This window comes from Petaurus breviceps, unplaced genomic scaffold, assembly GCF_028583685.1.
Source record: "Petaurus breviceps papuanus isolate PSGF00001 unplaced genomic scaffold, PetGlider_PUasm1.0 90977, whole genome shotgun sequence".
In the NCBI taxonomy this organism is placed as follows: Eukaryota; Metazoa; Chordata; class Mammalia; order Diprotodontia; family Petauridae; genus Petaurus; species Petaurus breviceps.
The window spans coordinates 42,028,212-42,042,652 of NW_027187391.1; the positions used below are offsets into that span (position 1 = coordinate 42,028,212).

A 14,441-nucleotide genomic window follows, 5' to 3' on the forward strand; every position below is an offset into this window, starting at 1 on the left:
CAGACACTTAACACTTACGTCATGTGACCTTGGGCAAGTCACTTAACCCCAATTGCCCTACCTTCCCCCCTCCAAAAACCCCCCCCCCCCCCACAAAAAGATAAACATAATCTTGACTGGAAATCCTTTTTTTTTTCTTTATTAAGCTAAGCTGGCTAAACTAATCTCTCTCTCTTTTCCCCACCCAGGCTGCCAGCGGGTATCTGGTGGTGGTATTTGTTTATGTGACAGAATTCATCGGTACCAAAGCTCGAACATGGGCGTCTATGCACGTTCATGCCTTTTTTGCGGTTGGCATTATGGTAGTGGCTCTGATGGGATATTTGGTCCGGACCTGGTGGCTCTATCAGATTTTTCTTTCCATGACAACCCTTCCCTTTGTCTTATGCTGCTGGGCTCTGCCTGAAACACCATTTTGGCTTCTCTCGGAAGGAAGATATGAAGAAGCACAGAGAGTAATTGATATGATGGCAAAATGGAATGGAACAAGTTCTTGTAATGTGTCTGACCTGCTTTTGGTGGAACAGGGTGGTGGCGTTGGCACCAACACTGGGAATGTCAAGTCTGGACCCAAGAGTCACAATATACTTCATCTGTTTTGCAACTGGAACATTGCAAGAAGGACCCTCACAGTCTGGCTCATTTGGTTTACTGGCAGTTTGGGATACTATGTATTCTCTTTGAGTTCTGTTAACCTAGGAGGCAATGAATATGTAAACCTCTTCCTCATAGGTAAATAGTGAACTATTTTATGGCGACAGTCACATGACTAGTTAATCATTTGGGAATTTCAGCAGATCTGTGTAGCATCGTTTCATGATCCTTTTATTCCAGGAACATGACTGCTAACCACATTATTGTGGCATCTGTCCGATCTCAAAAATGTGATTTATTTTTACTTTAGCCATTTAGCCAGTAAAATCATATTTCTACCTTCCCTTGCCATGCACTGGATAAAATTGCATGTTATCATGCTATTGAATATGAGGCACATTTTATTCCATTGTCGCAGCATGATAGAATTGCTTCCAGTGTTACTATTGTAGTACCCAGCATGTAAGACTTGATTTAGACAAAAGTACAGATTTGTAAATGACTGAAAACTTAGCAATCCTCATTTTCTGCATATGCTATGATGAATTCCTGATTATTTGTGGGAAGATTTATTTGCATTGTGGATTTTCCATGTAAAATCTTCAATTCCATTTATTTTTACCTTCTCGGTTTATTAGCTAGTTTATTGTCATAAATGTGATTCTGTTTACTGAATGGGGAACCAGAGAGATAATCTTTTAAGGCAAAATAATTGCTGGATTCCTTTGTCCAAGAGATGGGTAAGCCAGCAAGTCTGTAAGAGATGGCCCATCTCTGCTACAGACTCTCTTGTGAATCTGTTTGGGAAATGCTACAGAGACTTGGGCTCAGATCCCAGCTCAGACACTTGGCTGTGTGACTGTGACCAATTTAATCCTTTCAGAACCTCAGTTCCATTTATAACCTGGTAATGAAGGTATCTCATGGGGTTATCATGAGGAAAACACTATAAAGGTTTCAGTCAAGGCATAGGAAGAAAAGGAGAAGACAAGGAAGACATTTGCTTTTGGTGGATGTAAATTATTTTGGCTAATTTACTGTCTTGCATCATTCAATGTCTGCACCATTCATGCAGATTATTGAGTAATGATTGTAGTATTTTTTCCCCCTCAATCTATGCATAGTATATAAACCTTTGAAGTTACAGATTAGGTATTCATTTTCTGAAATTGCTTGGGTAATGTTATGATTCTTGTGCCTGGTCTTTTGACACACTGGGATATCTCTGATGATCTCAGGATTTATTGTGATATGTTTCCATTTCTCAGAGTAAAAGGATTAATTTTCCCTTCACAAAGGCTGGAGGTCACTACCAAACAGGTGGGCATTGTTGATGACATAGTCATGGTTCAGACCCTAAGTGGAAAGACAAAACTAACAAATACATGCAGACAATGCCTCTGCACCCTCACCGACCAGGACCACCTAGGTATACTGCTCATTTCTTTCAAGCTATTAAGCATTCATCATTCTCATCTCCCCTAATCCCAGCTTCACATGACACCAGGATGATTATCAGTGCCTCAACACATCGTTTTTTAGGTTAGAGAACCTCTGAGACACACAGGTGCTACCCAAAGGATCCATGCACAACAGTTATACCTATGAAAGAAGGAGGATCTTCTCCTCAGTTCTATTTATTTTTCACTAAAAAAAAAAATTCAAGGGCACCTTCTGCTCTTCAAACATTTTCTTATTTTTATTGATGGATTTTATTTTTATGTCACATTTATTTCTGAATATATTCTTTTCCTATCCCCCTACTGAGGCACTTAGGGGCATGTAGGTAGCACAATGAATACAGCACTGGGCTTGGAGTCAGGAAGGACTAAGTTCAGGCCTGGCCTCAGACACATACTAGCTGTGTGATCCTGGGCAGGTCCCTTAACCTCTGTCTGCCTTAGTTTCTTCAACTGAGAAATGGGAATTGTAATGGTACCTACCTCACAGACTTGTTGTGAGGATAACATGAGATAATATACATACATAAATGTATATGTGCATATATATATATATATATATATATATAATTTGCTTTTTGGAGGGCAATTGGGGTTAAGTGACTTGCCCAAGGACACACAGCTAGTTTTTGTGTTAAGTGTCTGAGGCCGGATTTGAACTCAGGTCCTCCTGACTCTAGGGCTGGTGCTCTATTCACTGCGCCACCTAGCTGCCCCAACATGGGATAATATTTGTAAAGCATTTAGCCCAGTGCTTGTCACATAGTAGGTACATAAATTCTTTTTGTATTTAATAAGCTCACCTTTTGGTAAAACTTCTCTCTCTTTGATACGGTATCAGGGAGGCAGAGAGGTCTGAACTAGGAGTCAGAAAGGCTGAATTTGAGTCCTCATTTCCTAAATGTATGACCTTGGACGAATCACAATCTCTGAATTAGTTTTCTCCTCTGTAAAATGGGAGCTCCTAGCTTGTGATTCCATGATGCTATAAAAAGTTTTGTTCTTATTCACTTGTTTCAGTTGTGTCCGACTCTTTGTGACCCCATTTGGAGTTTTCTTGGCAAAGATACTGGAATGGTTTGCCATTTCCTTCTCCAGATCATTTTACAGATGAGGAAACTGAGGCAAATAAGGTTAAATGACTTGACTAAGGTCATGTGGCTAATAAGTGTCTGAGGCCAGATTTAAACTCAGAAAGTTGTCTTCCTGACTCCAGGCCTTCACTCTATCTATTGTACCACCCAAATTGTTATACAGACATTTATAAGCTAGCTCCCAGCCAAACTACATTGCTTGTAGGGCCTGCTTCCTGTGGCAGTGCCAGTGAAGATTTTTTTTTGTGTGTGTGTATGGTATTGGGCAGGAGGGATGAGGGTCAGGGGAGGAGGCCCTTTGGAAAGATTCACTTGGGATCCCAGGATTGAAAGGTTTGCTTTGTAGCTAGAATTTATTTTCCCATGAAAATGCTATCCTTATGTAAAACCTTTGTTAAATTACAGGCAGAACATCTGTAAGTTGTCTTTTCTAAGCATATGATGATTATTCTAGAATCAGTGTTTGCAAAAGGGTCAGAAAAACCATGGGCCTGTAGCCAGTGGCCTAAATAAAAGTGAATCCAGTTAAAAATAGGTTCAGAAGAGTTCTTCATTTTATGTCAGTCATAGGAGTCAGATCTGGGAGGAACCTTAGAGCCCATCTGTGTTCACCCATTTGCTTTACAGATGGGGAAAGTGAGGTCCAAGGAGCTTGATTTATCCAACATTAGGCAGAGAATGTAGTAAGATTAGACAGACAGTGACATGTAGTAAGATTTGAATCCTGGTTCTTTGACACCAAATCTCGAGTTCTTCCCATTATACCACCTTACTCCTATAGGGATGGGAACCTCAGCTTTTTTCCTCTTTTCAACAAATAGACACCTGTCTTCTTGCCCTTGTTGTGTTCACTCATTTCAGTCCTGTCTGACTCTTTGTGACCCCATTTAGGGTTTTCCTGGCAAAGATACTGGAGTGGTTTGCCATTTTCTTCTCCAGTTCATTTGACAGATGAGGAAACTGAGGGAAATAGGGTTAGGTGACTTGCCCAGGATCACACAGATAGTACATGTCTGAGGTTGGATTTGAATTCAGGTCTTCCTGACTCCAGACCTGGCACCACATAGCTGCTCTTATCTTATACTACAGTTGGCTAAATTTTCCATTGATAGGTGCCGTGGAACTCCCTGCTTATGTTATTGCTTGCCTTGGAATGGACAGACTTGGAAGAAGAAATACTCTGACACCATTTCTTATTGCTAGTGCCCTGATCTGTGCCATGATTATGCTGATCCCTCAGGTGAGTTGTTATCTTAAATAAGGGTTCTCCACCTTTTCTTGGTTTAAGGCTGTATTCTTTGCTGGGAGGAACCAAGACACGATGAATGTTTAAGTTGGCACTAGGACACTTGGATGACTGTCCCTGGCATGACTCCCTTTGCTTGAGAGCAGAGTTCTTTGTCAGCTCAAGGTCTGGTGTGTTTCCAGGTGAATGCATTCATAATTTTAGGAGTGTATTGTTTATTTAAAAAAAAACACACTACTTAGACTATGCATGCTGGCTAAGTAAAATTCTCATTAAATTATTGATATATTTTCTTTTATATGAAATAGCATGACATCCAAAATTTCCTGGCTCACCTAAGGAAACTCATATCTCATACTTAAAGAACTACTTCTTCAATGTTATTTTCCAAGAAATGAGCCTGCCATTTGGATAGAGTGCCAGGCCTGGAGTTAGGAAGACCTGAATTGAAATCTAGACTTAGACACATTAGCTATGTGAGCCTGGGCAAGCCACTTGACCTGTATTTGCCTTGGTTTCTTCAGCTGCAAAATGGGGGCGATAATAACATCTACCTCACAGGGTTGTTGTGAAGATCAAATGAATAATATTTGTAAAGAACTTAGAATAGTGTCTGTTATAAAATGGGCACTACATAAATGCTTATTTTTCTGTTCTATATATTGAATTAGAGGTAAAGGAAAGCAAGTGGGTTTATAAGCATGAGCTTTCCTTCCTTATTCAACAATAGATATCCTTAAGGGATTGGAAATATTTTAGTGATAGTTCTGTACTCCTCAAAAATTAGACATTAAAAATATATGATGTAGCATGATCTAATAGTTATAAATGAGTCTGCAATTTTTTGGAAGCAAAATTACATGAGACTTAAATATAACTTCTATTTAGGGGAGGGCTGAAGTTCATTCAATTAAAAATATTTCTGAAGTGCCAGATATTGGGGATACAAAGATAAAATTGAAACATTTCCTGTCCTCAGGAAACTTCTACTCTGTTGGCTAGGACATGTATGTAGATAAATAAGTACAAGTAATCTGTTCACTGAAAGAGAGAAATAATATTTCTGGGCAAGTGGGAAAGGTTTCCCAAAGTAGAAAGTGACTCATGCACTGAACCTAGAAGAAAGAAAGGCTTCAGAGAGGCAAATTTGGAGGATAGAATTTGTCATAGCTGCTGAGTTATGGCAGAGATGAGAAATGAAATATCCCATATGAGAATAGGTAGTAGTCCGTTTTAGCTGGAATATAGAACACAAAAAAGGGAATAATGTCAAGTAAGGCTAGGGAAGGAGGCGCAGAGCCAGAGTGGTGGGCCTTCAATGCCCCAGGAGTGAATATTTTATCCTGAAGGCAATAGAGAGCTACAGAAGTCTTTGCCCTTCAAGATTAAGAGAATATATGTTTGCTTTGACTGTGTTTCCTCTTTAAGTGATAATTATTCCATGTCTACAATGAAATTGCCCAAATCTAGGAAGTTCCACACTGCTGCCAAAGTGATTTTCCATTATCCCAAGTCTGACTCTACTATTTTTCTATTCAATCAGTATCTCCCTGTTGCCTCCACTATAAATTCCTCTGTTTAGTTTTTAAAACCCATCACAACTTTGGCCCAACCTCTCTTTGCCACCTCACTGGGTATTCCTCAGCATTCTTGACTCTGCAATCCAGCCAAACTGACCATTGCTCCTCATATGCGACAGTCCATCTCCAGGGTGGCTACCCTTTCACTCACCTTTCCTGATGCCCTTACCTGCTACTGCCTGCCCAAAACTGCCCTCTATTTAACTATTTATTTGGTACCTACTTATATATGTCCTTGTTGCTTCCCTGTTAGAATGAGAGCTCCTCTTAGGGATTGTCTCATCCTTTGTATCTGCATCACTGCACACAGTCCCTGGCACACAGTAGGCACTTAATAAGTGCTCGTTGGTTGATTGATACAGATAACTATCAGGAATTGTTTTTTTGGGGGATAGAATTATACCAATCGATGATCCAGGCCTGATTGTGATGCTTTTAATGTGAGACTTTTTAGACGATTCATGTCACTTGATCTCTAACAGGCAATATTTTCCTCCACGTTCTCCATACTTTCTGTGTCCTTTTCAAATTATTTCCCTTAGGAACTCACCTATAAAGGGCTGTGCTTTTTTTTTAAACTTAAAATTTTTTCTTTAATTTTAAAAATTTATTTATTTACTTTTAGTTTACAACATTTAGTTCCACAATCCCTTGAATTCCAAATTTTTTCCCTCTCCTCCTTTCCTCTCCCCCCTGCCATGGCAGCATGCAATCAAATATAGGTCCTACAAATACCTTCATGCTAAACATTAGTCAAGTTGTAAAGAATTATAACCAATGGAAAGAACAATGAGAAAGAAAGAACAAAACAAAACAAAAAAGAGAGAGAGCACGTAGTTTGCTTTAATCTATATTCAGACTCTGTAGTTCTTTCTTTGTATGTGGATAACACTCCCCATCATGAGTCCCTTGGAGTTGTCTTATAACCTTGCATTGCTGAGAGGAGCCCATTCCATCAAAATTAGTCATCATAGATACAATGTGTTTGTAATTTGTACAATGTTCTCCTGGTTCTGCTCTTCTCACTCAGCATCAATTTATATAAGTCTCTCTAAGTTATCATGAAGTCCATCTGCTCCTCATTTCTTATAGCACAATAGTATTCCATTACATTCATATATCACAACTTGTTTAGCCATTCCGCAACTGATGGGCATCCCTTTGATTTCCAATTCTTTGCCACCACCAAAGGAGCTGCTATAGATATTTTTGTACATACGGGTCCTTTTCCCACTTGTAAGATCTCTTTAGGATACAGTAGGGCTGTGCTTTCTAGCACTGGCTTTGTGACATCTTGGTATCTCCAGTTGTCTCAAACAGTGTTGTGATTCTTTCACATTCTCAACATAAAATATGTTCAAGTTTAATTAACTTTATTTTAAGGGAAAGACAGGTGCCTTGTATGCTTGTACATGTAACAGTAATAATAGCAGTAATAATACATATAGCTCTTTAAGCTGTACCTATGTGCTTTGAAAAGCATTTATCATAACAACAACCCTGGAATGTAGATGCTATTATCATCTCTTTTATAGATAAGGAAACTGAAACAGATAGACGTGAAGTGACTTATATAGGGTCACATAGCTAGGAAGTGTCCAAGACTGGATTTGGACTCAGGTCTTCCTGTTTCCAGATATGTCATTGTTTCCATTCTACAAATGAGGAAACTGAGGCCCACAAATATTAAATGACTGGCTCCAAGTTTGTACTGTGGTGGACCTGGAATTCTATGACTTTTTGAGAGATGTTTTAGATTAGTGAGTATAAGATGTACTGCAGTGGTAACTTGCCCTCATATCTGGGAGAGCAAATGCATCTCCCAAGTTACCTAAATACATCCAAAGAGCACCTTATTTTTGCTTCTCTATTGACTCAGAAAACATTTGGAAAGTGCCTACTATGTGTGGATGCTAGAAATGCAAAGAGAAATAGCAACACAGATCCTGCCTACAAGGAGTTTACATTCCAATAGGAGGAATTATCGTCCAGTCTTTTTAGTCATGTCCAACTCTTTGTGACCCATTTGGGATTTTCTTGGTAAGGATACTTCAATGGTTTGCCATTTCCTTCTCCAGCTCATTTTACAGATGAGGAAACTGAGGCAGACAGGGTTAAGTCATTTGCCCAGGGTCATATAGCCAGTAAGTGTTTGAGACAGATTTGAGCTCAGGAAGATGAGTCTTTCTGACTCCAGGCCTGTTTCTCTATCCACTACACCACCTAGCTGCTTGAGGAGGAATATACCATACGAACAAGTATAATCCAGGGTAGAGTATTATAGGGTATATTATAGAGTATTATAGAAAATCAAATTTTCTAAGAAAATTTGAGGGCTAAGAAAATACTTTCAGGTGGCAAGGAACGTGGAAGAATTGACATCTTTGGTGTGCCTTAAATGAGGAAGACTGGTGGGCAAGCCAGTAGAATGAGGAAGGAGAATGTTCTGGGTCAGAGGGGATTTGCTACATTAATGAAATGTTCTTCTACCAGGTCAGAGATACAGAATGAGAGCAGGGTCTAGTTTGACTAGAATGTAGTTCCTGAAAACAGGAATAAAGCTGCAAACTCATCTTGGAGCTATTTTGAGCCTTATGTGTCCATCTGAGTGGAAATTTTATCCTTAAGTCAATGGGGAGGTACTGAGGGTTTTTGAGCAGGGGAGGGATGTAGTCAAAGCTATGCATTAGGAAAATCATTTCAAAGAGTTGCAAAAGGAGGCATTGGGTACAGGAAAAAGGGAAACTATGTATGAAGCTTATAAATAGTCCTGAAGAGAAGTGATAATGCAGGTTTACATTGGAGAGGGAAAGAATAAGCATTTATTAAATGCCTACTATGTACCAGGCATTGTGCTAAGTACTTTACAGATATTATCTCATTTGATCCACACAATAATTCTGTGAAGTGGGGGCTATTATTAGCCTCATTTTACAAATGAGAAAAATCGAGGCAAACAGACTTATCCAAGGTCACATAGCTAGTGTTTGAAGCAGGTTTTGAAATGAGGTCTTTCTGACACCTGATATGGCACTATATCCATTTCACCACCTAGCTGCCTCTAGGCTCCAGGGACCCCTCGGATGGTGACAGTGTGAATGCAGGTAGAACAGGAAAAGAGAGAGGCAACCTGAGGTGGAGAAAGTGTGCTGGACTTGGAGTCAGGAGATCCTTGATTTGAATCCCAGCTCTAACACTTGTTAGCTAGAATGTGAGTTGGATTCTGTCAGTTTCTTCATCTGTAAAATAGGGGACCAATATGCATCTTTCAGGGTTATCATGACTTTCAGAGAAGACATTGAGTCCAAAGGACACTGCAAATTCCTTAGAATGACACATTTGTATTGTTTCCACAGCATTGCAGTGTTTTGATTGTTTTGGCAAATATGGCAGGAAAGTTTGCCATCGGTGTTGCATTTGGCCTCATTTACCTCTATACAGCAGAGCTGTATCCAACATTTGTAAGGTGAGAGCTGGCGACTTATCTTCCTGTTTTCTTGTTACTGTTGAATGTATAGGATATGTGACTTGTTTGTGGTTATTGCCTTCCCTGATGCAGATAGCGACTCTCCTCTTTGCCAAAGAAGGAGAATTTTGTGATTTATTATGACTAAAAATTTGCTGTTCTCCCACCCTGACCAACCTGGTGATGAAACTCTCTGAATTCCACTTGGCTTGTTGCCAAATGGTGACAGATGACAGTCATCCAAGGTGACAGGCCTAAAAAACCCAGAACCTTTTCAGTTGGTAAGTCACTCAATTGGACATACCAGGGTTTGTACTCTGTTGATAGAGTTGATGAGAACCCAAACTCACTTCTACTCTACAATGAGATAATGGAAAAAGATTTTAGTGAACATCACAGTTAGCCATCATTTGTTTAATGGGCTACTCGATAGACAGAAGTCCCAGGTATTTTCTATATGGAAAGTGCCTGAGGTAAAAGAAATTCAGATATATTGTAACTCTAAGGCTGTGGTTATCAGTCAGTCAGTAAACATTTATTAAACACTTACTGTATGCCAGGCACTGTGATAAGTGCTGAGTATGGTTAATTGGCACTGAAAAGCAAAAAAAAATTATTTGAAATATTTATTTGAAAAATCATTTTTTGAAGGTGTGCATAGTCCTAAAGAACTTTAAAGCACAATTGTCTTGGACCTCTTCTAGCTTTAAATCCCAATATCCTAATGACTGCCTATATTTCTTGCCACAGGAGGCCTGTTTTCTCACGATATATATGTTCTCTTAATATTTGACAAACTGTGACCCTGAATGTAGAAACTTTTCTTAGCTCATGGGCTGTTCAAAAACAGGTCTTGGCCTGCAGGGTGTAGTTGGCTATACCCTTCTCTAGATGAAAGCAGATACCAATGGTACTACAACTTGCCATATTCTGAGACCCTTAGGCCTCCTTTGTGAACCCATATATGACTGTGGGCAGGAAAGGGGATGGAAGAGATCTAAGTAATGTGCCCAGTTATAGAGTATAAGGAAACCTGTTCACCTTTAATAAGACGAGGCCTAATCCTAGCACTAGAAGTAGACACATATTCCAAAAGTTCTTTGTGTGGGACATTTTCCATATTTCAGGGTAGAAAAGAATTTGAACAATCACTATTGGCTGAGGGAGAAAAGGGATTGCCCTAAACCACTGGTATGAATGTGTGTGACTCAGAGTTGTTCTGTGTGGCCATAGGACATGGTACGTTAGAATTGGAGACAGGAAGAGAAAGGCATGATTCCTGCCCTGATCCTTAACTAGTTACGTGATGATGGGCAGGTCACTTCATTTATTTCTTCAAGCCTCAGTTTTCTCATCCATAAAATGGGGATAATGAGAGTACCTTCCTCATAGAGTTGTTAGGAGGTCAGCTTTGTGAAGTGCTTTGCAAATGTGAAAGCACCAGTCTGCCACCATCAATCAGCGTTTATGAAGAGTCTATTAAAATGGTAGCTGCTATGAATTTTAGAAAAGTAGGTTGTCTCTTTTCAACTGAAAGTGTATCCCACTTGTGAAATAGCACTACTTATTAGGGAGGGATAATTTACTTTAAAAGAAGCTTTTTGTTAATGTTTTCCTTAGATAGTAGTCACACATTTAAAATGCTTCTTAATGAAAGAAAAATTTGATGTATGTACAACTTCTCAGTTGTACATTGTCACTTGTGTAAATTGAGGCATAATGCTCTGTGACTCCAGAGGCTGCAAAACCTCATGTATTGGCTTTGTTTCAGATCGATATTCTTGCAAAATCTTGTCTTCAAATTAACTCTGGATTGAATTAATCTAATATTTCTCTTACGTGTCCTTTCTTCTACCAAAGCCCTCCTCCAGTGTCCTTCCAGGCTATGGAGTGCTCTCTGGGTTCAATGAAGCTATGCCAATGGTGTGTCAGTTCTGGTGACCCCTACCAAACCAGAAACACTTCAAGCATAGGCCCATTGTGAGTCCACAGGCGATGGCTCAGGCTAGCTGAGTTCTGAATGGCTCATTGTCAGAAATCAGTCCACCAGGTGATAAATATTTCTGACCACAACAACTCCTAAACAACCTTTTTTGAAGGTGTCAAGGGGGCCATGAACTGTATGGGTTGAGGGAAGTCCATATATCAATGTAGTTTGGCTTGGGTATTCCTTCCATCTATGAAATTGCAGCAATGTGCAAATATTTTTCCCAGAACAAAGCCATAAACGTTCAGTTTTCTGTCTTCTATCACTTATTTATTTCCTGTGCTTTTGCTTTCTTAACATTTCTTAACATTTTTAGGTCCCTTGCTGTAGGAAGTGGTAGCATGATGTGCCGTGTAGGAAGCGTGATTGCACCTTTCTGCGTTTACCTCTCAAGTGTGTGGATCTTCATGCCACAGGTATCAATTGACAGCATTTTGTTGATAATGCTAATTTAGAATTTAACAATAGTGTCAATGAGATGACTAATTAGTTGATGGTTTAAAAAAAATCACCACTTTTTATGATTCTCTTTTTTGATTATGTCTTTTAAAAATGTTTTATTGGTGTCTTGTTTTCATATTACAGTAATTTTCAGATGTAAGCTCTTTGAAAAAAAGTTTTACTGGTGTGTTGTTTTTATATCACAGTAATTTTCAGATTAGGCAGCCCAACCATCCTCTGGAATTAAATCTTCCCTTGTAACAAAAATAGATGAGCCAAAATGTGACAATGACTACCTCTGAAAGCATATGCAGCTTGCTTCCCCCACAGTCCCTTACCAGTCTGCTAAGAGGAGGCAGGTAGCTTTCATTATTCTCTTGAGTCAAATTTGGTTATTATAATCACATAAGTTTAGATTCATTCTAGTGTTCTTTTTTTTTTTTTTAAGCAATTTGGGTTAAGTAACTTGCTCAAGGTTACATGGCCAGTTATTTTTGGATGTGGTGCTAAGTATCTGAGCCTGGATTTGATCCCCAGGTCATCCCAACACTGGAGCCGGTGCTCTTACTTGCTGAGCCACCTGGCCACCCCTAAGCAATTGCGGTTAAGTAACTTGCTCAAGGTTACATGGCCAGGTGTTTCTGGGTGGGTGCTAAGTGTCTGAGCCCGTATTCGATCCCCAGGTCATTCTGACACTGCAGCTGGTGCTCTTATTTGCTGTGCTACCTGGCTGCCCCCATTCTAGAGTTCTTAATACTTACATTATTATGATCACTGTGTGGGGCAGCAAGGTGGTGAAGTGTATAGAACACCAGGTCCAGAATCAGGAGGACCTGAGTTCAAATGTGGTCTGACACTTACTAGCTGTGTGACCCTGGGCAAGTCACTTAACCCTGTTTTCTTCAATTCTACATCTGTAAAATGAGTTGGAGAAGGAAATGGTGAACTACTCTAGTATCTTTGCCAAGAAAACCTCAAATGGGAGCATCAGACAAAACTGAAATGATTGAACAACAACAAATCATTGCTTATATTATCAAAATGATCATCTCCTCATCACTTCATTAGATCTGGAATCAAGGTTTATTTTAGGCAAACTGAGTGATTTTTTTCTTTCTCACCTCCTTCTATCCATTGACTTCCTCATCTTTTGTCACATTGTAGCCAGAACAAATTCTTCTGTGGTCAGACATCCTCATGCTTGCCTTTGACCACTGCAAGACTATGTATACTTGGCCTCTGTCATTGAAACCACTCTGTTCTTTGACTGAACCCTTCAGGGTCCAAGTTCTCAACTATTATTTTCTGATAAACATATCTTCTCATTGGCTAATATGCCAAGAGGAGAAGTAGTTTCTCCAAAGTAACAGGTATTTATTTTAACTATAGTTTTCTGGAGAAAACTCTACTGCTATTGTCTAACCTAGCAGAGTCAGAGTGGTAGAGATTTTAGGCAGTTAAGGAAAGCATTTTGAAGCAGGCTGGCCTTTTAGTGACCCTCATATTAGAAGTTTTGTAGGTAGCTACAGGGAGAAAGAAATTGAAAGTAGAATTAAAAGATACTTTTAAAAGATTGGAGGGAAATATTATTTAGAATGGAAGACATCTGAAAGAGCTCAAAAACCAATGAGGCAGCTAACAACAGGTTTATCATTGTATAAAACAGATCTGTGAACTCCACAGAACAGTTGGAAAACCAGCTTATCTAATGACTATATTATTAAAAGAATTGTAAAATATTTAAATTCAAGTGATTAATGTCAACAGGTTAAGAATTACTGACATCTCCCCAAATTTAGAAAAGCAAAAAATCTTTAATACTATGTTCCAGGAAATTATTCACTAAAACTTTTCAGAATGAACAGACTAATGACTAAATGTAAATAAAGGACCCACATAACACTGACAAAGAAAATTATTGTTGTTCACTCATTTCCAATTCTTTGTGACCCCATTTGGGATTTTCTTGGCAAAAATGCTGTGGAGTGGTTGTTCAGGGTCACACAGCTAATAAGGATCTGAGGCCAGATCTGAACTCAGGAAGATGAATATGCCTGACTTCAGGCCTGGCACTCTATCCACTGTGCTACCTACCTGCCATGACAAAGAAAATGGCAAGACTCAATTCTGCTAGTCAAAATAATAAGATTATATATTTAAGACTAGGAAAAAGCTTTAGAAATCATTCCATTCAATGCTCCCTCCCCCCAACTTCCCTACCATTTTACAGATGAGGAAACTAGAGAAATTAAAGGATTTGACCCACTTCACACAAATATAAAGTGGAGGAGCCAGGGTTTGAATCCAGTTCATAGTTAACTTTTAACTTTTAACACTCTAATGAAAAAAAAATCAGGGGAGCTAGGTGGCACAGTCAATAGAGCACCAGCTGTGGAGTCAGGAGGACCTGAATTCAAATTTGGCCTCAGACGCTTAACACTTACAAGCCGTGTGACCTTAGGCAAGTCACTTAACCCCACTTCCCTGTCTCCCCCCCTCCAAAAAGCAAAAAAACAATCATATGAGTTGCCCAAAGAAATAACTATACCAAGGACTACAAATTTTGGAATTCT

The 14,441-nt window shown here is 39.2% G+C and overlaps 1 protein-coding gene across 2 annotated transcripts in view; it reads left to right on the forward strand.

The window, feature by feature from the left end:
* Nucleotides 1-14,441, forward strand: part of SLC22A16 (solute carrier family 22 member 16) — a 61,587-nt gene that overhangs the window by 35,214 nt on the left and 11,932 nt on the right. For both annotated transcript variants that reach the window (XM_069077048.1, XM_069077049.1), the window contains exons 4-7: nt 189-732; nt 4,261-4,388; nt 9,331-9,440; nt 11,744-11,843. In XM_069077048.1, the coding sequence (XP_068933149.1) occupies nt 189-732; nt 4,261-4,388; nt 9,331-9,440; nt 11,744-11,843 (882 nt within the window). The remainder of the gene's footprint in view (nt 1-188; nt 733-4,260; nt 4,389-9,330; nt 9,441-11,743; nt 11,844-14,441) is intronic.